Here is a 27,416-nt window from a genome sequence, read left to right on the forward strand (position 1 = left end):
TCTACTTCCCCTGCTCTTACTGCCCCACTCCCCGGATTATCTCCCCTTGCCAGCGTTTTCCCCTATATATATGTTCCTTTTTGTTTGTCTCAACCTTACTTGTAACAAAAATGTCCATGCTCTAATAACTGTGTAACCTTTGTAAAGCTGTAACCTGCAATTTATTATCTGGTACCCATGTAAAGCGCTCAGATACCTCCGGGTCTAGCCAGCGCTATATAAAACCTTTTAAATAAATAAATTCATGCGATTGAATGGCATTAGATAAAGGTTTAAGAAAAGGATCTTGAGAAGCAAACATAAAGATGTGCAATTAGCAGTGCCACAGTCAGGCACGGGCACAAGTGTCCTACCTTCATCTATACGTATGTTTAGTTTCATTTCATCGTTCATGAGCGTCTCCCCACAGAAATCACCAATCACAAAAGACATCTCATCTTGTAGCAGGATGTTACTGGGCTTGAGGTTCCTGCAGCAGAAAATGATAGTTAATAATTAATCCAAATAAGGACGCTCATGGTAATGGGACCTCAGATCGGCGCAAGAGACATTTTGTCCTTGGTCCTTGGATCAAGCAAGTGACTCAGTAAAAGAGGCATTCGCCTCATACGCTAGCCTACCACAGATCACTAGTAAACCAAACTGTAGGTAGCTCCTTTCTTTGCTGCTACCACCTGATCAATATCTGCAAAATATACCAGCGGTGTGCCTTCTTTCCTGCCAAGACTCTGACTGGCACAGAGGTCTTCTGCAATATGGGCCCAGTGGTCAACCTGACGTCCTCAACATTGTTTACTGTTCTTATTTTGTGTTTCAGAGAATTTTCAGGGTGTATTAAAGACTGTATGTTCCAAAAGTCATACTTTTCATTAAGCACTATAAATAGTGCAATGGACGCTGTTTTGAGAAGGTGGTGACATTATTGCAGGATTCTGCTACCTCTGCATACTGCTGAGACTCTTCTCTGGTTCTTTGTAAGGCAGGAGAGGCCATGGGTAAGAACTAGTTCCTCTGGCCCACAGAGACAACTGGAGGAGTCAATGAAGTGGCTTTCGAGTCTTCCCTAGGATTTAATAAAGCTACCTGGGGTATGCAAGCTTCTTCCGTCTCACCAGCAGATCACCTAGCTGCATTAGACATGAAAGAACATCACATCTGTTTGGTTCTTCTTGGCCCAGCAGGCACATGGGATGCGCTCAGCCAGTTTGATCATCTTTGTGTGAGGCTAAGTATGACTAAGTGACTGTGTACCAGGAAGGCAGGAAGAATAGAGGCGCTTCTATGAGCAGGACTATGGTCTGGAACACTTAATTATTGGGTGAGATTCAGCAGGAGAAGAACGAGAGAGAAGGAAAGTCTGAGGTGTATCAGGTACACACGAGGTATGGAACAATAGAGGCACTTGGTAGTGATGACCAAATACATGGCCTTGACACTTGGGAAGAAATAGGAGCAAATGCATAAAATGTCCAGGGGTCAGTGACAGGATAACGTCTTTGCAAACTTTGGAAATCTAATAGCGGCAAAGCCTTGAGGCGGAGAGGGTGAAAGAGGGCTTTAGCTCCTAATTTGAGCACCCTTTGATTGTTGATAGTTACCAGTGGCTCAGGTTTGTATAATCACTGAGTACCTATGTCTATATTTGTGAATTTTTAGCATTTCAACTACTGTTCATTGGTCAGTATCACGAGGCTTCCATTTGTCTCCACTATTATGCATTATTTATGTGCATCCATTTCATCAGCTTCAAATGACCATCAATTTCCACTTGGGTGATGTTTTACCTTACAAAGTACTATGTTATGAGGGTGGAAGAGGCATTAAAGAATATTAATTCATGGATGGAAGTAAGCTAACTTGGTTTGAATAAGCCCAAGAATCACTTTCTGGTTTTGGGGGCAGCTAACGTCTTAAATAAAAGTAGAGCTGGATACCAGCATATTAAAACTGCAGTTCGGAAAGTGAGACGAAACACAAAGTCCATGCACCCTACTTTGCACAGACAATGTTTTTCCATCAATACATGCCACACTGACAAACCCCAACGCAACCCTACCTCCGCTCGACCCTTCTGTGCCTCTTCTGTTTTTGATCATCTTTTCGCGAACAAAAGCACAATAAAAGAGGTCCTCAAAAATAACTGCCTTCTAGAGATTCCCTGCACTTTCACTCCTTTCACCTCCTATCTTTGATGCCGCTTGCACCGATAGTACCATGATCACTGCTAGGTCTGGAATGTATGATGTACCTGCTTTACTATCTTATACTGTACCATGCATTAGTGTCCCTCCTGCGCACTAGTTTTTGATACCATGCTTTGTAAAACCCATATGTGCCAATAGATATTACTTCCATATTGCAACTTTGAGATTCTGTACAAAAACAATAACGAAATACAGAAAACGGGTTGGACACCAAGCTGGTCTGAGCTGAGCAAATGCTTCTGTAGGTGTACTGGGAGGCAGAGAACAGAGGGATGGAGGCAGATTAGCTGTTGGAAGAGCAGTCGGGCAGCATGGCCTGTTTTATGATAACTGGACCAGGGATCCAAGAGTGAACGCTCCGTGGAGGGGCACTGGTGGGCACAGAGCAGAACCAACAAGACAGTGGCAGAGTGGTGTGCCATGATAAGGCTTGGAGGCGCAAGTCAACTGGAGGAAGCAACCTCCAAGAGCTGTTTGTTGCCTGCTTCCATCTCTCTGTACTAGTTTGTCTTCTATCATATATCCAGAAATTTTAGGAATATTGATAATGTTCTTTTGATCGCCTTTTATATATAGTATTTTCCAGCAGCCCAACGTTTATTTTGGTTCACCACCCCTCCCTTCACTTGCTTTTTCCACCCTTCTACACTGTGCCTTATCTTGATCATTAACACCTGCTTGAGGGGCTGTCAATGGACATCAAAGGCTTAGGGAGATTATGTGCTTTTCTTACAGTAACCTGGGCTGCAAACTGTATGAAGACACCTTAGTGTTTACAAAAGCCAGTATGCATCCATAAACACATTAATGCACACCGGGATTGAGCGCCTTACATATTTCAAGCACTTGAAGAAACCTAAGCACAACTGCCTGCTTTGGTTATTCAGAATGGAGGAGGAGCAGAGCTCATGGTAAAACCTTCTGATGAGGTGTAGTTTTTAGGTCTCGCCTACGCAGTGCGCATGCACTGCATAGGAGACCTTTAGCTGTTGTGCAGCTCTTTTTCCAAGCACATACTCGAGCTTGTGGCAGCATATGCCTTGCGGGAGTGCGCAGCAGCGTGCCACAAGCACGAGTATGTGCTTGGAAAAAGAGCAGACTGCTCTCTCCAGAGCGCACGCACCAATAGCAGGTGCACCCCTCCACCTCTCTCTCCTGCTGCAGCACGAGGCTTCAGTGGATAATTACTATGTCTTGTAAGTACTATCGTTTGTGCTGTACAGTTGGAATGATTTTGACAGCGCGTGTTAGATGGCCTGTCAGGGAGAATGTCACATGACCACTAGCAAACCCCCTCCATTCCGGTTATTTCACTAGTGCTCGTTATTGTCTTTTCACTTTTTCTGATGGACAAACACCGCCTCGGCTCACAGCAGCCCCTTCTAAGCCGAGGCTGCGCATCACACTGATAGTGACAAGAGTTGTCATGCTTTTTTTCCACTCTACTAGACTGATTTGCAAAATAGAAAATATGAACAGGATGGGAAGTGGTTGGAGTGGGGTGACATCACAGCATGAGGCGCCCAGGCTCACGCGCGCAGTGCCTGGTTAGAGACACATAGACAAATCCCGGAACCGCAAAGGACACATACTACTCCAAGTCAGCACACAGTAATAGTCTTCTGCATGTTTATTATTCATAACAGCAATTCACATGAAGCTCTTGCAATGGGATAGCTCTAAATTTCAATCTGGGACGAGTCTCACCTTTATTATTGTATATTTTTGCACCTACAGTTGGAAGTCAGCCCTGTCACATAATCGCTGCTTGTCTTAGCCATTAGTGTACCTGAATGCCATGCCATTAATCATCTGCGTTTATTAGCATTTCACCTCGGCTACAATGGAGACCAACGGTGATGGTAACAAACCACTACCGGTGACGCCCATCCCACCTTCTCGCACGTGCTGCATGCTGTGAGACCCCTTTTCCATACCAGGCTATTCCACCCTGTCTGCAAGAGCAAGGACAAGGCTGATAACCTGCGCTGTCAGAGAGCTTCGAGAAGGAAACACGCGGGTGTCCCTGCCGGCCCCCGAGCATTGCTGCTACACCCCTTGAGTTCCCGTAGCTCTCTCTGGCCCGGTTTGCAGAAGCAACATGTTGCGCCTGAAGAGCAACAAAAACATGTGGCACATCGGTGAATGGCAAACAGAGGTTTTACAACTCGTGTGTTCTTCTAGATAACGTTAGTGTGAAGCTGGCCATGCTGCACGCAGGGCGACACAGAGGATACAGCATCCCTATGGTGCTCTCCTGGTAGACATGATGGTAGCTGTCCACATGGGGCCACCGTAGGTAAGTCGGGCTTCTCGCCCATCTGTTTATTGCCCAGTGCGTCAGGAGGGGAGGGATAAGGCCAACGAGGGTCTTATAACGGATCTCATTTAACGGCTCTTCACATCCACCATGGGTAGCAAGGCTATGTCATTGCCACCTCTTGTTGTCCTCTCGAAGAGGTCCTGGGGAGATTTCCATTTGCAATATAGATTGTAAAACGAAATTTCTCTGCATCCATTCCTCCCCACTGAGGTCTCCTCAGAGTAGCAGCATGGGACATGATTGGTGCATGGTGGGCAGTGTGGTAGTCAGGATGTCAATGATCCTAAGGTAAGCAAACAACATGCCTCCACCATACCCAGGTTAGGGGCTTACATGTACCCATAATTGAGGGCCCCATGTCACTGAACCTGCCACATTATTTACAGTAATGCTCCATGGGGGAGGGAGAGTTAAACAAGCATTGGCATAGCCAATAAGTCTCGGCTATGGGACCTTATAAGTGTTTAGCCAAGCAACAGTTGATGTTGTTGCACCAAGGATATTGTGCTGGATAACTAAACACTTATAAGGTCCCAAAGGCGAGACCTATTGGCTATGCCAATGCTTGTTGCTAATAGTCAGCTTCACACACATGCTGAAATCCCAAGATTAGCATATTTAAAACAACCCCGCTGACATACACAGCCATTGACCTGTCAGGTGCAATGGCCCTCTTATATGGTGTGCATCCACTGCTGATATGGAAGAGAGCGCTCTCAAGACTTTTAATACGAATGTTGCACAATCTGATGTCTAAGAAACTGCAGTAGCAATGTAAATGTAAATGTACAGGAATTTATATAGCACAAATCACCAACCGGTTTCTAAGCGCTTGCTTAGGGAACCCGTCCTGGTATTCCCCTGTGCGATAACCCCGGCAGGGTATCCGCAAGGTGAAAGCCAGGCATCCCGCCGCGAGGGGCCGTTGTGGAGATTAAGCAAGCTATTGCCCAGAGTCGCAGAGTGGGACTCTATGATTGGAATAGGCACCAAGGTGAGAATTGTCGAGTCCATGGACATTTTAGGACTCAAGACCCCGCCGAGCCGGGAATTGAACCCTGGTCCCGGGCTGACCTCTGCTTCCAGGTCTGCCTCATCTAACCAGTGAGCCACACTTCTCCACCAGGATCTATTTGAGACAATATCAGGACCTATGAGGCTGTCCTAAGATTCTTCTCCAAATTAAGCAAATCAGTCTACAAAAAAACATAAGATATGTCTAAAAGTGGAATCTAAGATACTGATTATGTTTAAAAGGTCATGCACTCTTATAATGAGAATATTATAAAACTGAACATTAAGGTCGATATTGTGCTGTAATTTGTAGTTGCACTGCATGCCACAAGAAGCCCTAAGGCACTCTAGATACATCTTGGGTACCCAACTATAGAACTGCCCCTAAATCCCTCTATCCATCGTTTCCTTATCATAATTCTCTTGTCCTCCAGTCATCCAGATTCAGCTCTGGAATGCCTCCAGAGGAAGTCTGGACAGTTTGCAGGACGTGGATTGCAGGCATTAAGGTCAAGTCAAGTAGTAGTGGACCTAAAAGTGCTACATTCTGTGGACTGAGCAGTAAGTTGGTGAGCATCCGGCTTACGCAACTGTCCCAGCACTTTAAATCTGTAACATCAGTTCCTTTAATGCTTATCAACTAGATTATTCAGACAGCATTACATGATGTGTTAGCAAAGTTTTGAGAGTGTAATACACTCTGGCACTTCAGCATCCCTTAAGGAATGTGCTACTGCCCTGCAGCCCAGACACTAACATGCATGAATGTTAACAAGCCTAGGAACGTTCTTTATTGAGAACAGGTTGCAGTGGCAGATGGCCCCAAATAACTCCGAAGCACACTCACTTATGGAGCTTTGTGGCTGCGTAATCATCAATGAAAGCAGCAAGGTCTCATTAGGGACCTAGGGAACCCATAGTTGCATCTTCACTTATTACCTCAAGAGAACTATATACCCGGTTCACATAACCAAGTTAATAAAGGCTCAACAACAGCCAAGCAACCCGCCGAGGAAGAGGTCAAGAAAAGTGGCAGATACTGAGGTATAGCTTGTTCTGACTATCAATTATATAAACAACCAGGAGCTAACTTCTTGGAAGGGAACCCTGGTCTCCAGCTGTACGCCATCTGGCTGTGACGGTCACCATCCCTTATTCTATCCAACTGCCATAGACCCAGATCCATAATCTAGGATATCATCTAATTCCCAAAATGTTCTGCAGGAAATGTGAAAACATAATTTCAGATTAGAAAATAAAACCCAGATCCATGAAAATGTACTACTGTCCAGGGGCTCTTTGTTGCGGAAACCTATACCGTTGTCCCCAGTTGGTCATTACGAGGGCACTCAGAAGACCTAGAGCAGGGGTTGGTTGCACCTGGCAAGTTATGGGGAAGGTTTCAAAATGCAGACCTATTTGTGCTTTGAGAACCGAAACAAACCAACAGTCTACTAATAAAAATAGTGTGATTACTATCATTGTTATTATGATTGATGGTATTGGGATTATTCACATTATTATTGTTATTATTATATTTATTATTACTAGTGTTAGTAAAAGTATTAGTAGTATTATTAGTATTATTGTTGCTGTTGCTATTGTTGTTACTACTGTTATCATGGCCTCTGGTCCCACAGCAAAGGTATTGGGGGAAGAATCTGAGTCTGAGAAACAAAATCCCAGACAAACTATCAGATCAGGAGAAGGCAGAAAAGGGTTCTACACCAGTATGTCCATGTCAAAGATTTGTAGGAGGAAGTGGGCATCTCTGAGTGATGTTTAAGATATGTAAGGGTATGACAAGTGTGCGCATCAATGTTCCGCACATGTAAAACTGATACCAGCTGCATGCCAGCGGCTCCTCCTTGCGTTTGGGGGTACGAATGATCTTGTGCGGTAAATGTAAATCTCGAGGGAATGGAATGGAGTAAAGAGCAGATTAGATTTTCACAGATCGAGGCTAACAATAGGAGCTAATGGGACCAGCTCAGTTCCTTTCTGAAAACACAGGTCAAACAGCTAACTGTGAAGGAGGAAGGAACCTTATCAATGTCCTATCTTGACCTAAGTCTAGTTCCTACACACTGCTCTTGTCTGACTGTGTAAATTAATCGAACTTGTAATGGTTCTTTGAGGTTTTTATGTATGTATTTTCTTTGCTTTCTACTAAACGATAAAAGTGGATGTATTAGGAATTTTACTATAAAAGTGACACATTACAATCTCATTTTTTTAAGGTTCCTTTGCAGAATCAAGTGCTGCTTGTTGCAATCAGGTCACTGAATAGCTGCTTCCATTCTTACGGGGAGGGGCCGAACATTAAAATCTTCTAGATATAGATTTAGGAAAATGTGCCAGTGTCCTAGATCTTGGTTGTTGGAAAACAAAGCCAAATTAACTGTCCAATAAAGAGGACGTTTCACTGAATCCTAGTGAAAGAACCAACCATGAAGTGAGGGCCTTCGATTGGCACACAGAGGGCTGCTGCGGCCAAGACTTGCCTACACTAAAGGAAATACAGGCATGGTACACTTCTGTCATGCACCCAGACACTTCTACTCAGCCACCTTGAGACTATTAGTAAAAGCCTACATTCACATCAATATTCCCTACATGGGGAGGCATTACAGTCCCTTTTGTGTAGATGAAAACTGACAACATTGTCCATGAGAAGTATGACTGCGAGAAGTATCACAACACACCCAAGCTAACCTTCTCTTTGTCACTACACTGTCAGACATTGGGGAGCATTACAGTGGTGTAATCGCTCCATAGACCCCTTCTTAAAGTTGTCCAATGTTCAGTGCAGGGTTTCCCAGTTCAAAATTGTAAGAACTGATTTTGGTTGTGTGGTTGTGTGTTCAGAAATATGTTATATTATGTTATTTATTATACTCTATTTAGAAAATCCAAAAGCACAGGGTGCTAGTTTCAAAGTGCTAGCTGATGATAGATCCCAACAAATCACAGCAAAATAAAACTAACATAATTAAATTGAAAGAGGAAGAAATAGAAAGAATGGCCAAGCAAATGGAGTTCCTCTCCTCATCGGCACTCGGTCAAATCTCAGAGTTAAGAGTAAAACAGAATTAATCGAACAAAGGCCAAGTTGAAGCCTGTCTAAATAAAACATGGAGAACGGCCATAAACTGCCCAGACAAGTAAGCATAGCATGTTAAAGACACGCAGTGCACACTAGGTAACCAATGAAGCTTCCACAGGAGGAGTGTGACATTCGAAAAACATTGAGAGTTGGTACACACGCAGGCAGCATGATTCTGGATCACCTGGAGAAAACACGCTAAGCCCTAAACAGAAGGCTTTGTCTTAGTCAAGACAAGCACCTACAGTGGCTGCCATGGCCGAGCTTGGCCCATCATCATTCAGAAAAACCACCATTTTGCAACCGTGCTACATAAAGAAGGAACTAGTAGTCCACAGATCCTTGGGTCACACTGATATCAAGCTCAATTCTGAAGTATCTAATGTCTGAAAATAGGTAGGGACAAGAGCCCACTTCCTTTGGACAACATTGATTTGCCCCACAGGAGTCTGCCTTGGTCACCACATATTTTCACTCTTGCCTTTGTTTCCTTTGAGCCAGTGGCCATCCATTCATACAGCTTTCAAAATATGCAGCTAATGACAGTAAAACCATCCAGTAAACCACCCACCTGCCTGATAAACTGTGTCCTCTGCATACAAAAGAAAGCGAAAGCTACACACAGGATGAGTTCAGCCAGAGTCTCTGTGCAGACATTGAAAACATGTGTGGGCAAGGCAGAGGCTGGGGAACATCACAGCACAAAGGCTGAAGTGATGAAGATAAGGATGCCAGGTTTACGAACGGATATCAAAAGGACAACATTAAAATCAAGCTGGAGCCAAATCATTTAATCTGTCTGATGTCAGTTGTAAGGCGTTAATGCCATCTTTCTGTTGTTATTGTATTTATTCATATTATTTGGGTGGTTTTGTGAAACTACTGTAACACTTTAGGCCGGCTTAGAGTGCTTACAGGGTTAGGGAAAAGGTAGCAGCTAAAATGTCTAATCTGGTGTGCTGCATGGTGGGACCCAGGTGGAATACCACTTGTGAAGCAGGCCTAGAGATAGCGTTAGGGTAAACTGTGCCAGAAACAGTTGAGCCTTCGGCCTTCTGTCTAACCACACATAGTCATTTATACACCTGAGATGGTAAGGCGGGTATGAGAATTCCAGGGGCGGAGGCCTTGGCTACGGATGGGGACGCCTGAGCTGACTGCATCGGCTAGAAGGCTGCCAAGCATGTACTGTTTTGCCAATACTCCTGATGTTTTCCATGTCCAGCCTTGGAGATTGGAGACAATCATATTAATTTTAAGCTCACCTTTATTAGGAACCAACGAAGGGCTATTAGTGCTGAGTTATGTGTTGGAAGCGGCCTATGTGAAAATGATCCTGGTTGAGTGATCCTGGCTCTTTTGTAGTTGATAGATAATTTTGACTGAATTACCATATCGAAGCCATGAGTTGACCACAAGCAAAATGGGTGAGCCAATGTTTCTTTGATTATGCTATTTTAACTGTAAAGTGTGCCTTGCATGACTCAATTGCTTCTAGGGGCTCCAAGCACCTAGTTCTGCCGTTGAAAATATTAAAGTGTATGTGGTCTGTGTTACACGGTTTATTGAAGCCCTCATCAAATAGGATGATATTGCTTGCATGTTTTCATGGGGTTGTCATGTCTATGGATGTTGTCCTGGTAGTTATAGAGGAGATGCAAGCTTCAACCTATATTTCCGATCATTAGAAAAGAAGGGCGGACTCAGGAGACCTCAGGTGAGGTCCAGTTATTTGGCTACTGGTGGGAGTCTGTGTTTCATTACTGCATGCACTCGGTGTATGAGTTTGAGGTGTTAGTATAGAAAAGATAAGCTTTTAGCTTTGACTTAAAGATGATGCAATTGTGGGAATTGCAAATGATAGCCATGGACATTATTAAATAGTATAGGACCCAGTAAGGAGAAGTGTCTGTCTCCTTTTGATTGATATTTGATTGTGGAAATATCTAGGAAGTGGGCTTGCTTGGGGGTAAAGAGGGTGCTGAATGGCAAAGTGTGATTTTTGATCTACAGGTCAGTGTGTAACTTGTCTCCTACCTGGCCATTTGTTGTCAGTGTAAATGTCTAAGTTATGATGTTTAAGTCTTGGCCCGAAAGATAAGGTTATGGCCAATTTGGGGCTTTCTGCAAGTCTTTTGATTTGATATGCTGATAGGGTAGAGTACAGAGTATTGCTATTAAGTAGGCAAGAGTTGACTAGAGCAATGGAATCTGTATAGGTGAGATAATGTGTAAAGATTTTTTAAGGCATTTTAAATGGTGGAAGGCAAACTTAAACACTATTTGTGAGTAGGGCTCAGAACAGCACCCCAAATTATTCTTTAGTTTCTTACTTGCTGGAGACAATATCACCAATAAAATGTGATGGTGGCTACATTGTGTTAAGTTGTTTGAGATCATATGTTAGTTATATCAGTAACCTGAATTCTGGTATAATTGTCTGGTTTATCCACGTTTCAAAGACTTCAACATAGAGAGGATACCCTGGATTTACTGCAGATGATAGTTCGGAACAACATCCTATTGGGATTTTTTATCATTTTGAGGCCTTAAGTGGGGTGGCACTGGTCAGTTGAACATTAACATGAAGGAAGACAGATCAGTAGGATATAATGCCTCAAAAAACAGTGGGAGGGAGGGGAAGGCTAGAGTGGTCGACTTTGAAGCTGGGGGAGTGGGTTCGAGTCTCAGCAGGGACGCTCAACATCCTGTGATTCTGGGCAAATCACTTAATCTTCCTGTGCCTAACAAAATGAATGTGCCCATCTGTAACACAACTGGTGCTCATGTAAAGCACACTGATACCTTTGGGTCGAGTTTGTGCTATATATATATATAAATAAAAAGAAAAGTAGACATAGGTCAGCTTGTGTTCTCAGTGGATCATTCTACAAATCACGTTTGTCTGTCACTGGGTGCACTTCTACAACTTATGAGAACTTACAAGACATAAAATAGACTAATGTTCTTAATTGTTGTAAATAAACTTGTTTCCACTCTACACTTTCACCGTATAATAAAACTATTGGCCATGATTGGTGTTATTATCCATCTCAGAGGATCTTCTTTAATCCACCTTAGACAGATTGAAGGTTGAACCAGTATGAGCCATGAATAGCTCCAGAGATCTCTAAATAAAAGTAATAAGCCTGCACTCGCTATTTTTAATCTCCCAGCCAACTACAATAATGTGGGCCATACCATCTCCCCGGATAGACTTGAGGAACAGGTTAAAAATCAAGGTTCCGCCTTTCGACTTACCACTTAGGCCTGTCATGCCTTCCCTACTTCAATGCAAGTAAGGCCCTTCGAGTCAATGTTGATGCAGAGCCCCTCTTCACCCCCCCAACCCCTCTAATGTAATGTGATGGTCAAATGAATTGATGTGCTACTCTTCCATTATCAAAGAATCCTCACCATCCTGACCGAAGTTGATAGATGAACACGGGTGCGATCATGACTAGGCTACTGAAACATCTTACTGGCTGGGATCCCAAAATAGCTAATTGCCAGAATGGAAAGACTCCAAAACTAGGCAACCAGGCTGTGCCTGAACCTGAAGAGGATAAACCGCATGAAACCAGCCTTGAACCTTTAAAGAGACTGAAAGAATTATGTTTATTGTATTCCGGTCCATTCACAAGTCCTGTTGGGTAAATGCCTAATAAGATACATCCTAAGACATACATCTCACCACATGCCAAACCAGATGCTGTACTCTGTACCTTCACGTCTTACTACCAAAACAGCTTTCACCACATTAGACGTGATTGTGGGAATTCAGGTCCCTAAACTGTGGAACCCTTGGAGTCCAAGTCTGGCCCTACTTTCTCTGACCACAGAGATTTACAGGTACCACAATACATTGTTAAGAGGAGACATCTTATAGGCTGTACAATGGTGAGCATCACCGTGCAAGTGTAAGAATCCCTTGGGTGGTACTCTGGCCTACTTCTTGTATCACACTATTTGAAGCCTTCGCCATCACTTCTAGTTTGTTTGCAAACTTGGTTAAGTTTTCTTAAAACTTTTGAACATTATTGAACTTTCAACATTTGTAATAGTAACAAGCAAACGAAACAGGTTCTGAAGAAAAAATAGTTTTTTTAGTGGAAGTATTTTCTTTAAAAAGGTTTTTGCAAGTTAATTTGCCCACAAGCAAAGTTTTGTGAAATGTTTAAACTCAGCAACCACTGTAGGCAAAATCGTAAATGATGGCACCCATACGTATTGGGATTCACAAGCAGCTGCAGTAGCATTTGTACTTTTGAGTTCCCACCATACTCAGGAGCACCTCAAGAGCTACCATAATGTGTGTTTTCATGCAGTCAGATCAGTGGCCACTTAATAACTAGTTCTCCCCAGGGTTGAGAGGATCAGCCAATGCTGCTTCAAAAATGTGTTTGCATCAGGACATAAATAGAACTCAAATGCAGGAAACGAACAGATCAATCTATTTATTAAAAAATGTAATTTGTGTCTGTGGGTAGGGAGGGGGCGTGTTGTCTAACATGAGCATCCTCATCATTCTTATGCACAGCACTCACCTACCTGTGAATAATGTTCTGCTTGTGAATGTGCACAAGAGCGTCCACTGCTTGCCCCAGGAGCATCTGCACCGTCTAGCAGCAGAAACAAACAGCATTCAGAAGAGAGGCAGAGACTATGATAATTTGTTTATACTGTTCATTGCAATAAAAAGAGTTTAAAAAACCTTTTTAATATTGTCCATTCATCACAGTGTCCTAGTAGGTAAGATCCAAGGAGCCAATTCAAACTAACTAAACATCCTGTACTTTTTGCTTGCAGATCTCCTGAGCACCACTAGAAGCAAACTAAAACATTAACAAGCCAAATCATCGCTACCATTTCTATGGGTGTTTTGCAGAGTTTGCTGTGTACCTCTGCTGCCCCACATACAGGGCTGATAGACACAAACAGTTGGAAATGTACTCTTGTAGATTTCCCTCTAGGTAGTGCAAATAACAAACAGGCTGTGTATTAATTTTAAAAACCTCTGCTCCCACAGAAATTGGAAACAATAAAAACAATGTAGCAGCGTAGCTGATGTGGTTCTCATACTGGTTCAATAGTAGACTGCATTTAAGATTGTGCTGAGAGGTTTAACGAGTTCTTTAAGTGGGCTGAAAAATGCTGGGGTCTCTAAATGGGTTGTGGTTTAAGAAAAGTAACTAAGTATTGTTTATAGGAGGTGTGGCCTTTGTTTATTAAGGGCCTGTCCTTTTACATACTGCCTGAAATATTGGCTTCCTCCACCGCCTTATTCTGCTACTCCTACTCGTTCTCATCTTCCTTCTGGTCCTTTTGCTCCTTTTCATCATCATCCTCCTGTTTTTTTCCCCTCCTCTTCATCATCCTCTTCCTCCTGCTGGGCTTGTTCTTGTCCTCTTCCTCTTTTCTTGGCCTTCTTCTCCTAATCTCCCCCTTCACCTACTCCTCTTGGATTTCTTCCTGGACCTCCTCATCCTCCTGGTCCACACCTTCCTGGCTCTTCTGGCCCTCCTGTTCCTTCTATCCAAGCCGTCTTGCCCGTGTCATCCCTCTCCTTCTCATCCTCCTCCACCTGGTGTTCGTCCATCTCATTCTCCTGGTCTGCTCTTGGTCCCCATCATCCTCTGCCTGGTACTCCTCCTGGACCTACTTCTCAATATCCTGATTCTCATTCTCCTCTTCCTCTTGGTCCTCTTGTGTCTCCTGTTCATGAAGCTTCAAATCCGTATCTTCCTATTCTTCTTGGCCTTGATCCTCCTGGTCTCCTCAGTCCTGGTTCTTTTTCTGGTCTTTGCCCTCTTCTAGATCCTGGTCCCAATCCTTCTGGTCTAGATGCCCCCTTAGACCTTGTCTTTCTATTCCATCATGTCCTGGTTTCATGATCCTACCCCCAGACACTCTTAATCCTAGTTCTCCTGGGTTACCAGGTACTGGTCTTGACCCTCCCACATGTAGTCTTCTACCCCTTCTAGGCCTGCTCTGGTCCTGCTCCTCTTGTTCCTCCTGGTCTTTTTAATCATAATCGTCCTGATGTTTTTTATCTTATCTCCCATTATCCTAGCCACCCTGGCTCTAATACTCTTAGTCCTGTTCGTCCTGACAATGGTGAAGCTGACTCTTGTCCACCTGGAGGTTATTGCCCTGGTTGTCCTCTTGATCCTAATAATTACAGCCCCTGTGATCGTTCTAGCCCTGCTGGTCATCTTGGTCCTCCTGCTCCTCCCCTTCGCAAATATGTATTTAAGACTGTCATTCACATTTTTGTTTCTTTCTTTTCCTAGCTACCACAATTTTAAGCTGGGCTGGGCTGGGAGGCCATGAATCACAGAAAAACAGAGAGGAGTAGGGAACCCTCAAAACACCGCTGCGGGCATGCCCGGGGCACCCAGGTTATTACATAAGGGGCTGCAGAAGCTTGTGTGTCCAGTTCTGTAATGATGATACTGATGGCGCACATGTAGTGCCAGCACTATCATGAGAGCACGTACCCTCATTTCTCTGCGCCCTCGCCGTATAATAGATGTGGATGTAGGGGCAAGGATGCCCTTAAGAGGTGCACTAAAAGTTTGCCACAAAAAGGTACGCCACCTACAGGCAGCCCTCTGGAGGGGTGAAAGGTGGTCCCTCGGATCCCCCAGACATCCCCTGCAGCAGATGCAGTCACTCACTGCACTCGCCTGCAAGGAGATCTCTCTCCCTTCTTCATAGTGTGAAGCGCGAAGCTCTGTATTTCACTTGAATGGGCTGTGCAAGGGCAGCGCCAGTTCCAAAGAAGGAACAGTACACCACATACATAAGGCCCCTGGAGTTCAGTGGTGTGATGATGTAAAATTATTTTTGCCTGTGTAAATGCAATAACATAGTCTGATTACACTTTTAAACAGCGGCTGCTCCTCCTCCAAGGCAGAGGAGCGCCGCCCCACTGCACTTTCAGCAGTGGAAAAAGGACAAATAAAATGATAATAACACCTTGTTATTATCATTTTATTTTTCCGTTATGAGGCAGGTTTACGGGGCGCGATGGGGCTGGGCTGTTGTCACAGCCAGCTGGGAAGGAGTGGTTGGGACGCTTAAGTGCGCATTATGATTTGACAAGCTGTCTTGGGCCGGCCAAACAGTCATGAGCACTTTGCATGTTCACCACTGGCTGTATTGTACAATGTGGGTGGAGAAGATGCACAGGCTCAAAGTCCCCATCTGAGCACCGAAATCCGGTGCTCAGACCAATCACGATGCTGCTGTCATGGTGAAAGCAGTGTCGAGCAGCGTCCTGATTGTCTTATGGGAGCCTGTGTGCGCTTCCTGCTTCGGGCAGGAACAAAAGAGGAGGGAGGAGAGGCAGCTGCCGGCAGCAAGGTAAGTCAATTTTAACTTATTTTTCTGCCCCTGCCCCCGCCCCCGCCTCACCCGTACTACTTGTGGCAGCCGCCACTGCTTTTAAACTTTTTTCCCATGTGAAAATATATTTTCATACAGAAAGCCCTTCCCCTACAACTCCACCAGATGAGAGCATGATGCCTCATCATTCCTACCCTGGACTCCTGTCCCTGACACCAGTAAATATCAAATGGTGTCCAGTTATGTCTAGGCTCTGGAAAAAGATGAGATTAGAATAGACACCTACTCACTAGTATATGGCTGTGAACAAACCTACTGGGGCATTCCTACCCTAGTACACTTTCTCTCTGCCCCAGGAGGAGATTTACTTTAAAAACATAAGTGTAACTTTTTTGTAAATCTACCCTCTGAGACTATTAAAACATGATTTACACTTATAAGTCAAGCTGCTTGCTCACCTAAGTTGAACTCGTATATGCATATGGCTTTGTGAATTGGGCCATAGAGTGTAGGAAATGACCATCTTGTGTGTGGTGTTCCTCCGGAGCTTTGCCTTAACAGTTTTTGCTGGCTGTAAAACTCTATGCACTTTGCCTCTGCTAACCGGAGGTAAAGGGTGTGTGCTCCTCATTGCTAAGTAGATATAAAGTGCCTGTGCTCCTCTTTTCAACATGATGAAATTGGTATACTTCTAACTGACATAATTATCTTTTCCAAAAAGTCCCTAGTATATGGTTCAAAGTTTATCCAGGGTCTATATGGTATATGTCACTAGTGGACAGCAGCGCCTTTTGTGTCATCCACTATAGGGACAGTGTAAAACAGCACTTTACCAAAGCAGCTTTTAAATTATATTAGAACATGGAAGGTGGAGCACTCCATTGAATACAATGGAGGGCTCCGAACTTCAACTGGCCGGCAAGAGCCTGCAAAGCAACGTTCCAATGTTGTTTTACAAAGGCTTCTCAGAGCCGGAGGGGATTAACACCCCCCCCCCCCCCTCCTTGGGCTCCGAGAGGCCTTTGTTTTATTTGTTAGACCATTCTGCCCTCTAGTGGCAGAATGTTCTAATAGCCTTTAGCCCTTCGTAGCTGGGCTATACCGGCTATTACATTCCCACTCCCTTGTTAAAGGCCGTCTTCTTCGGCTTGGGCCTTTAACGCTGGAGTGGGCTATAAGGCTATAATACTGCCTATCAAAATCAATCCTTTTAACAGATCTAAACCTTCCTTTTAAATAATAATAAGGAACCTCTATGTAGGCTTTACTGCGCAGAAAGTAGGGTGCATGATATTTAAAAAAGGACATTTAGACAGTTAATGTTACACATGTCCTTACAGTGACCCGGCATCAAAAGTTATTTTCAATACAGCACGACTGGCTGTTTCATAGGAAAACACTGGGATGCTGTGGCAAATTTAATAATGTTACCTCAGGCTTGGAACCTGCTACAAATTTCCTTCTTGGATTCTTTGAAATATTTATGAAAAACTCCACTCACTGGTGAAGTTGAATTTTTTATAAATATTAAGGAAAATGCAGCTTTAAAACGTATCTTTTCCCTTCATCTAGCCTTTGCAATAGTCTCCAGCTGCAGCTCTCTGGATGCTTAGCCCTGAATGGGGTGTGAAAACCTGCTTCAAAAGCAGCTGGATGGGAAAGTGTTTCTTTTCCTTAGACAGGATGCCCATTTGGCCAGTGTCCAGGAACATAATTAACTTCAAAGGGGCCTCCACTATAACAGTCAGACGGCAGAGGAAGCCTACACACGCCCCTCCTTTTTTACCCTGTCAGCCAGGATCCAATCACAGTGGGGAGGGAGCTGCCCCCAGAACAAGTCTGAAGTGATCACAGAGGAGAGGTTGCTCATTTCCATTGTCACTCCTCGGCGCACAGGCTCTGCACAAGCAGTGCAGGGTAGAGAGGGGAACTGTGGGATTTGCTCCTGTTGGCAAATAGGAAAAACTGTATAAGTGGGTACAGTAAGTCCCTGGGAACATTTACTCTATTGGTTAGTGTTGGCCCAGGAGTCACTCACACCCACAAGCAAATGTGGCATCGCCAGTACCCTCCTCAGAACACTGCTAGATTGGTGGAATATCAAAAGAGGACTGAACCTTCTGTCTGAGATCGAAGAAAAGCCATGAAGGACTGGACCTGCCCTCCCTCTTGTAGAAGAAGTGGACTCCAAGGTTCATAAGAGTGACCGCCTGTTCAAGCTACTGGGACACAAAAGATACAAGAGGAGTTTTCTGCAACTGTCCAGCTTACCTGTTCCAACTGGATCTGCCCTTGACTTTGGTGGTTGCTTCTGCTGGACTGAGTATCGACCCCCAAGTGCTGCACTCCTTCTAACAGATTGAGAAACTTAGGCCTTAAAATCTTTTGGGCTCCAAAGACATCCAGAGGACCGGCACAAACCTGCCAAGCCAATTCGACAAAGGTGCGTTGCCACTGGGCTTTAGATACAGGATTCCACTGGTCGGTTATTTTCCGCAGCAACAATCCCGTTCAGTGGAACCTCACCTAGAAGGTAACCGGCTTCGTGGAGCCCTCTTCCACTGCATCCTTGCCCGCTACAGGTATCAGAACACCAACCATTTGACTAAGTGAGAACATAGAAATCTTCACCGGGCAAAGGCGCCAAAAGTATACGGCCATCGAGATGTTTGATGGCTATCCGAAATGGTGGAGCACTTCTCGTCTACTGCCTGCTACCTTGTCCGGCTGAAGATTTTGGACTTCCATTTCATGGGCTAAGTTTGAAGGTAAAACTGTCGACCAGATTGAACCTGGTTTCTGTATCCGACCCATGCTCTATTGTATTAGGAATGGCATTCTACATAGGTCTTGGTCTACCAAAACTAGCGGACTGCAGTTGGCTTTATGCTTTTTACCACTATTGTTATTTTAAAAATAAATTAAATCATATCTTTGGCTCTCAGTATAGGATTTTTGCCATATTGGTTTAATTGTATTTATTAAAATGTACTTTATTTATCTAAATAATTGGTTTTGAATTTTTATTGTGTTGTGTTTTAACTTATTACTGTTTTGGCACTGCATAAATACTTTACACATTGCTTCTAAACTAAGCCTGTATGCTGTATGTCATCGCTACCAGGGGGTTGAGCCAGGTTTATTTTGTGACTTTAGTGGCTCAAGGATTGTGATTATTACCTGAGGTGGGTAGTTAACGCCTCAACTAATACTGTGTTACTTGCAGTGTGTTTCTCATCGGCACAGACAAGAAGGCTGCACACTCACATGCTGAACAGATACAATAATTAAGAAACTCTGCTCTAGTCTCATTGTAGAAGGACGCTGATCTGCAAAGGACTCTTCTACAGGACACGGCACCTACTCTTTCAAAGGTAATCCTGCTCTTTTAAGCCCATTTTGGTATATACTTGTCTCCATCATCAACCACCGCTCCGTAGGACTCCTGCTCACACACATCCCATGCGGATCAGGAGGACGGAGGTCAGTGCCACACTGGCCATAGCGGGCATCAAGCATTTTCCTGGGAGGCTGGAATGGTGGGGGCCAGTTTTGCAGCAGTGGGGTACGTCTTTTTGTTACTGGGGGCTGGTTGTGCAGCTGTACTGCACTATCGGCCTCCTGTAATAAAAACGGCAGTGTTTCACACTTGCACCGTCCCCTCCCACAAGGGGGTCCTACAAAACTGTCAGATCTGCTTTGGGTTCCCAGTCCGGCCCCGACGGGCGTTGTTTTACATCGCTCTTCAAGCATGGAGCGGCCTCCTTCTCCGATTCTGAGCCTCCCCCTCTCTCCTTGAATTCCGCAAGAAGCTGAAGACTTGGCTTTAAGCTAAGCAACCTACCGCAGGCAGGGCGAGGCACCCACCCCTTTTCAGCCTCACGACACCCTCATGGGTGACAGTGTGATAATGCGCTTTACAAATACACATAACATAACATTATTATCTTAAATTCTTTACAATTTAACACTTAATACTTCTCTGCCTATGTGTAGGGGCCTGGAAAAGAATTTATCAAATGAAATGCCTGAGACAACCATTGACTTTTTCTTCGTGACCCATCACAATTAAACCCAATTCAAAACAGCAACTTGACTTTTGACCCTCTACCCGAAAGCTGCACTTCCACACACCACGAATGGAGGCACTGAACACCGCACAATAAAAAATACCAGAAAGATTCTTTTGGTTTATTTTTCTAATGCCTTTTCAAACTTTGACAGCTCAAACTTACCAGTCACCATTTTTCATCCTCCTGGCTGCTTTGTGGAAGAGGGGTAGGGGATACCTTGTAACTTTATTTGGCGCACTCGAGAAAAAGGATCAACATAAAGTAGCAACATGTGTCAGAGAATAACAAGGAGGTAAGAAAGATGGCAAAAACATTTTCCCACAAAACCTTTGCTGTATCTCATTTCTAGAAAATATTCATGATGCGAGTACATAAAGTGGAGCCATAGATAGGTGGCAGCATCGATGTGATGAATCCTTGAGGCATTAGCTAATGCTTGTAGGCTAAGGAAGGGCAGAGGCAATACTGTCTCACTTGGTTGTAGTATACTCTGTATCTCATTGGTTACTCCTACTCCAGTGTCTAGACCTTTAACGCCACTGCCAATGGGTACCTCTGGCCTAAGGTGCATGAAAGAGGGCTTAGGGAGTCCTGTTTACCTCCCCTTGATTCCATCCCTTGTCTTTACAAAACTTACTCAGCAGCAAACAGGGGGCTGGTGAATGACTAAGGTGGTACAAGGGACAAGGGACACCTCTGTGAGTTCATTGAGGCTCCAAGGGCACACAATGTCATCATGGCACTACCCCGATTGCTAGCATCTTGGTGAATTAACGTCCATGCCACTGCTTACCATTTCATCGAATGTCTCATGATTTTCTCGCTTGCTTCGGATCAGGCCTGCCAGGTCTTCATTGCCTTGGTAGTTCATAACCAAGCACAGGAATACAGAGGAGGTCTGCAAGAGAAAACATTACTGGGTGAACTGTTCATTCTGAGCAGGGGATTCTCAACAGAAGACAATGTATGCATTGAAAGTTTGTCGTTGTGCCCTGTGGAAGCGATCTGCTCGCTCGTCTTATACCGTATGGATACCAGCACTATGAAGGTCTCATGAGGGCCATGTGGGGGAGAGTTCAGTATAAGTGGAAGATTCCTATAGCACTGGGTGTGGGCACAACATGCAAGAGGGCACACAGCTACAGACAACACACGTAATGTTACTGGGAATTTATAGAGCACATAGTCTTCCAGTGGTACGGCAGTGCATCGCTTTCAGTAGTCTGGGCATGACTTTCTAAATGTTACCGACGCTCCGTTGCAGACCAGAGTCTAGCGAGGGCTCTGAAGCCGGTATATCTGTGGGATGAACCAGTGTGTCTTTGGGGGTCGGAGGCGAACTAATGACCAGTGGGTGTGAAGAGTGAGGCCAGCGGATTATTGAATTTATATATATATAAAGCAGCTGTAGGGAAGCAGGGTGCATTTGAATGTAGTGTCAACCACCTATTGTTGGACTTTTTGGGGATTCAACCAGTGACAAAGATGGAGGTTGTGGGCGCCAGTGAACTTGGCTCCAAAGATCTCAGTGATTACAGCAAACGCTCTGTGGGCTTCCCAGATAAACACACGTTTGTCTGTGTTTATACCATGAGGAGTCAAAATAACAGGTTGTTTGGCACAAGTATACTGGTTACACTAACATACATTCCTTTATTACCACAGTGCAATAATCAAATTCCATCTCGTTACCATCAAAAAGCTCACGCGACTTGAGACTCGTGTCTCACAATTTCTATTATCAGTTGTCAGAAGAAAACAACTGGTGCCAACTCGTGATTTCATTTCATTCAACGGATTTAGCTCTTTGTGTTCAGCATATGACCTACTGAAAAAACAGCAAGTTGAGGGAGGGATTCGAAGGAACTCATGACTCACTCACACTTCCTCAGTTATGGCCCCTGTCCTCACACTTAACAATGGTAACAATGGTAATACACAGCTGCATCTATACCATGCATGCCATGCCAGTAAAATTATACATGGATCAATACAATCTCACTTGGCACAAGTGTGCTAATAATACTTCCACACATTTATTAATACTATAGAGACATAAATTCAGCATTATTACCAGTGCACTGCCCTGCCTAATGGGACAAGTCACAGCTAACCGCCTCCTTACAATCACTTTACAGTAGACAACAACTGGGAACTTATCACAAGGCCTGTTGGCTGAGATTTTAGCTCACTGTACGTATGTACCCCCCATGTGTTCTGTTTTTTGTTAAAACAACCTCTCCTATTATATTCTAAGCATGAAAAAGATTAACATACATGGTCCATGCAGATGCACAGAAAGGCAAATGGGCTCTGATGCATAAACCCATGTTTGGCCAAAAACATATGCTAACAGCTTAGAATGGACACATTTTCTCCTGTCAGATACCCACAAAAGGATGCCTGCTAGGCATAAACTCATTTATTACTGTGTGATTGTGTGCCATGACGGTGCACAATTATAGGGTGGTAAACTCCACTTGAGGGGTGAGGAATCGAATGGGTGAATCAGAATTTTTGTCACTTGAGAGTGTGTGAACACCCACAATCTTGTATGTATCTTGGCACTCACAAATTCCTTCCTGACCCACCGTGTACACAGTATCAGGTTACTTCCAGCAGAAGGCCTGAGTTAATCTACTTCCAATGTGTAAAAGGATTGGGAATACCCCGAAATGTCATGGGGTGTAGGGGAAATGATCTGGCCGAGGGAAAATGGTTCTCAGTAGAGAAAAAAAGAATAATTAAAACCGTATTAACATAATTGCACTCTGGGCAGAACTCCACTAAAGGGAAATAGCAATGTTTTACAAATGAACACAATATGCGCCTTAGTACATCTGGAAGGCTGCTATCCCGACATCCTACTGCTATGATACGAGATGGGGTAGGAATTACTCTTGTTGGGTAGAAAGAGCCTCACAACCCACTCCAGACTCCACCTTATGACAAAAATGATAAATACCCTATAACACCCAGAATATCTACATATGCAATATGCAATGAAACATGTTTTATGCAGCCTCTGCACCTTGGACAACTGTACTGGTAGAGTAGGGGTCCTCACAGAGAGAATGGCAGCAAAGCTAGAGCGGGGTCTAAGAGGAGATGGTCCCGTCCTTTGCTGCGCAACAGAGGCCCATTGGAAGAGGACTACTTCAGTGGTAGCATTGACAAGCCCTGGAGAAGGAGGGTGGTCCAACGTTTCAGACCACTTGAGACAAATCTCCAGTCACCAACAATGTGCCTTGATCCTAGGGGGAGAAGGAAGATGCTGGAACTTTAAGATCTTAGAACTGTGAAGCAAACAAGGGTAGCAGTGGACTATCCCTTTTCTGAAAACACAGATAAGAGGTAGAAGCATTGGGCAATCCAGGCTGCCGAGTGCCCTATCTCTGCAAACCAAGGATAGCCGTGCTTTTCACTACGAAAAGCCACGCTGATTACCGGTGTTAGCAAGAACCCCCATTGTGGCCTTGCTCCCAGCTTTTCCAGACTTTGGTACCGTGACTATTCCTTTCGGACCACAGTACTGAGGGCACTCATTTACGATTTACTCTATAATTAAGCTACACTATCAAGCTTAAGGAATTTTCCTACCTGAGTGCGACACCATTGTGATACATTCGCAAATGTGTAACTTCAAGGCAATTACCCTCTGTCCTGAGGATGAACCTCTATTAAGTATGGTTCGAAACGTCGTCGACATATTACACTAAATGCAACGAATGCAGATACAATTTTTTCTTGCATATGTGTATATTTTAGATTGTCTGGTGTATGTCTTACTCTAATCAGATGTCTTGCTATTGCCTGTTATTTTGTATGTTGTATGTTCTTCCAGTGTGTTAGTCGGACACCGGACGGTGCCCCGTTTCTATCACACCCAGTGTTACATTTGTTATAGTACTTTTGTATCAGGGAATTAAACTGTCCTGCTGGACACTTCCCCAGAATATATTACCACTTGGTTTATATTTATTCTTTCGTGTATTGGTTTGTTGTTCTAAGGACCACTGTTCTTGATAATATAGTACCTACCCATGGTCCTTAGCTTACTGCGCCTTGGGTCCCCTTGTTCCCCTGAAATAGTGCTTTTCACTAAAGGCACATATACACCAAATATTGCACAGGAAGATTTATCCTCCCAGACAGCAGCAACCCCAATATCAAACAGTCACAAGAAGGCATGTATTCTACCATACAATAAGTGTCTGTATGGTAAAGTCTTCAAGTGAAGAAGGTTCACACCTTTGCATCCCACACGATGAAACTCTCCTTGTAGGCACAGGTGTTGGGATGCTGCAGCGTCAGCAGGGTCATTGCCTTGGAAATAGAGAAGAAAGAACACATGTCAATCACTTGTCGCTATTAGCCTTAGTGAATCGCTTACATATTACGCACTGAATTCAATATTTTATTTGGTGATTACATGCACACACAAAGGTTTTCAAACCCATTCATAAATATACTTCTCTCTCTTTTTGTTTACATTATGGTTTCCATGTTTCCAGTAACCAGAACTGGAACGTTTTAGACATTTTATGCTTTTATGCATATCGCAATTATAATATACCTTAATGTAAGTTTTTCCAATTCTTTTGTGCTTTTAATAATTTATTTTTTAAAACGCACTTCATTGTTTTGTTTTATAAACAGCATACCACAGTTCCTACCAAAAGCAAACAACAAGAAGTTCATTACTGAGATTACAGCAAAAGAAATTGAACAGCTTGCTGGCATCAAATCCTCAAGGGCCACAAAGTTCGTGTTCTACATGTAAATTTAGTGTACAATTAAGATGCAGCTATAGGTATCACACACCATGTTCAGATCATTTTCCGACCAAGCAGCCACAACTACATTGTCAGAACTTGGAAACTGTTACGTCAGTCAAATCCAAAGTTCCTCTTCCCAGGGCCTCAAATATTGCCATTTTTTTAGGGCCACAAACCCTCTCCAACCAATCTTTCAGCAGTCTAGCACAAATCCAAAGAGAACACCAGGCAGTGATCAATAGCACAACTGTACTCTCACTGTTGTGCAGTATCCCGCCTTGCTACAGTCATCCCCATCTCACAACAATGCTGAGCATCTCTATAAATATTGTGAAAACAAGGGAACCCCAATATTTGAAACTGGGGCGGTCAATTGTATTGTAGGGAAATAATAGTTCATGGATGGCCGAACAGGTCCTAAAGTAGCGAGAGCTCTTGAATTTAAGGCAATGTTAATCAAGGTGCCTATAACCTAAGGTAAGTGTTAGGCAATTAGTGCCAGACGGAACAGTAATAAGCAATCTTCGGGATATAGGCAGGGACACAGATGATTTTTCGCTTAGTAGATTATTTATTTTAAACAATATAGTAACGTTTTTTGTAGAAATATAGTTCAAGTGCTCACAGGAAAGTGACAACCAGTGTGAAGTGGTGAATGAAGGTGAAATTTAAAATATATACATCGCATCGACAACATCGACAGAAACTCCTGATTGAATTGTAAACAGTAAAAGGAGTTTTGTTGTATAGGGCTCGACGGCGCTTCGATCTCACTGATTTGAGCTCATCATCAGGACAAAATAAATATTTTTGTGAGCATGAAGAATCTATAGGAAAGGGTATAATAAGGTACATATGTTTTAGACAGCGTCCCTGGCTCATTAGTTACAACATATATTATATACATTAAGTGATGATCCAGTGCTAACAGAGCATCTTATCGTAGTTATCATAGTAAAGGAGTCATCAGTTAAGAAAAGAGTCAATTGTGGTCAAGCAATTGTGATAAGGCGGTTATACTTTATGCTTAAAAAAAGGAAAATAATCGAGGAAAAGGGAGATGAGTCTCGAGAGACAGGCAGTTCTGAGTGCCCAGAAGCAGCATCTACAAGGTGAGCTCAGAGGGGTTACTTACTGGGCAACCAGAGGGAAGCCGAGGAGTACAAAGAATACAGTACGGTCACGCGCATTGAATCCGGACCCACAGGATATCTAAAAGATGGGGGAGCTGACTCCAAAGTCAGACTACGGCAAGAAGGAGTGTCTCTACCACAGTATAGGAGTATAGGGCTTAGGGAACCACTTACTGGATTGTAGAAGGAGGGGTCCCGAATGCGATTGGAGGGGTGGGCGCGTTTAGAGAAGGCAGGGCCGCGGCACAGGTTACATACTGTATAGTGGGAGGCAGTCACCGCGAAGCTGGTGTTGCCCTCTTCAACTTGTAATTAGGAGCTTGAGGAGAAAATCTGAAAATGAACTGTGGCGCTGAAGATAGGGCATGGTCTGAAGCATCTTCCCACCTGGGCGAAAGGTGTTCTAATGCCTTTGTGGAGGTTTGAAAATGTTAGGCAATGTCTTCCTTAAGACAGGATCTGACACTATCCTATGTTCCAAATAGGAAACACCAGGAATGACATTATTCGCAAGAAATATTTATTATTTTTGAGTCCTTGAAGTCATAGTGATTGTGCAAGAAAAAATTTAAATTTACAAATGCAGCGCCATGGCATTAGCTGAGAAAAAGGCTTAAAAGCATTGGTACGTGCAGAAAGGGATCGGCTATGGTCAGTAGGGACAGGTAGCTTTGCTTGCGAGGAGGCGTTATGCAAGGATAAGCAGGTATGTGTTTACACATACGAGCAATGGTCCTGTGAGAACTGGAGAACTAGGTGTGGTTGCGGTTTACAGTCTCTATCTGTAATTAAACCCATGACCTAGAACAAGGAGTCAGAGAGGCTTTACTGGCACATGCTCTTTGAGATGACAATCCCACAACATGCATTTTGATAACTATATATGGACAGATGTGCTGTTGCCAGGCTGATGTTGATATTTGCTGACCAATGATTTTTGTCATAGCTCGTGATCAGTGTGTGATCATCACTGGTTGCACTAATGTCTATTACCTCACTGTGCAGCAGCATGATGCTTACTGGCTATCTTACATCACATGGAGCCGGTTGGAACAGTACATTATGTAATAATCTATGCAGCAGATGAGCTTCTGGGAAATTCTGACTGCATAGAGCGCCTATTAATCATTGTGTCTTGTATTAAATGTTTCATATTAATACCACAGTCTCATGAACGTCACTCAAGAGTGGATGTTGATTTAATATTCTTTAAATATTTTGGAGGCACTGCTGAGATTCAAACTCAAGATCTCCAGTTCACCAACAGATGTGAGAATGGTCTGTGAAACCTGGTCTGCAGTTTTCAGACAATAAATTATCCCTATTTCTGTAATGGTATTTCTGTCCACGAACGTTGTGTGGGCCACCAATCAGAAATAATCGATATCTTTTTTTCCATGAAGTTGTCCACAGACCACAGACCACAGACCAACAT

General features: G+C 43.7%; 1 protein-coding gene across 2 annotated transcripts in view; it reads right to left on the bottom strand.

Moving 5' to 3' along the window:
- The window catches only part of STKLD1 (serine/threonine kinase like domain containing 1), a 376,807-nt gene that overhangs the window by 315,213 nt on the left and 34,178 nt on the right, over nucleotides 1–27,416 (bottom strand). For both annotated transcript variants that reach the window (XM_086924725.1, XM_086924724.1), the window contains exons 4-7: nucleotides 24,322–24,396; nucleotides 20,864–20,968; nucleotides 13,199–13,269; nucleotides 354–469 (exon numbers count right to left, since the gene is read on the bottom strand). In XM_086924725.1, coding sequence (XP_086780851.1) covers nucleotides 354–469; nucleotides 13,199–13,269; nucleotides 20,864–20,968; nucleotides 24,322–24,396 — 367 coding nt within the window. The remainder of the gene's footprint in view (nucleotides 1–353; nucleotides 470–13,198; nucleotides 13,270–20,863; nucleotides 20,969–24,321; nucleotides 24,397–27,416) is intronic.

This window comes from Lissotriton vulgaris, chromosome 5, assembly GCF_964263255.1.
Source record: "Lissotriton vulgaris chromosome 5, aLisVul1.2, whole genome shotgun sequence".
Lineage (NCBI taxonomy): Eukaryota > Metazoa > Chordata > Amphibia > Caudata > Salamandridae > Lissotriton > Lissotriton vulgaris.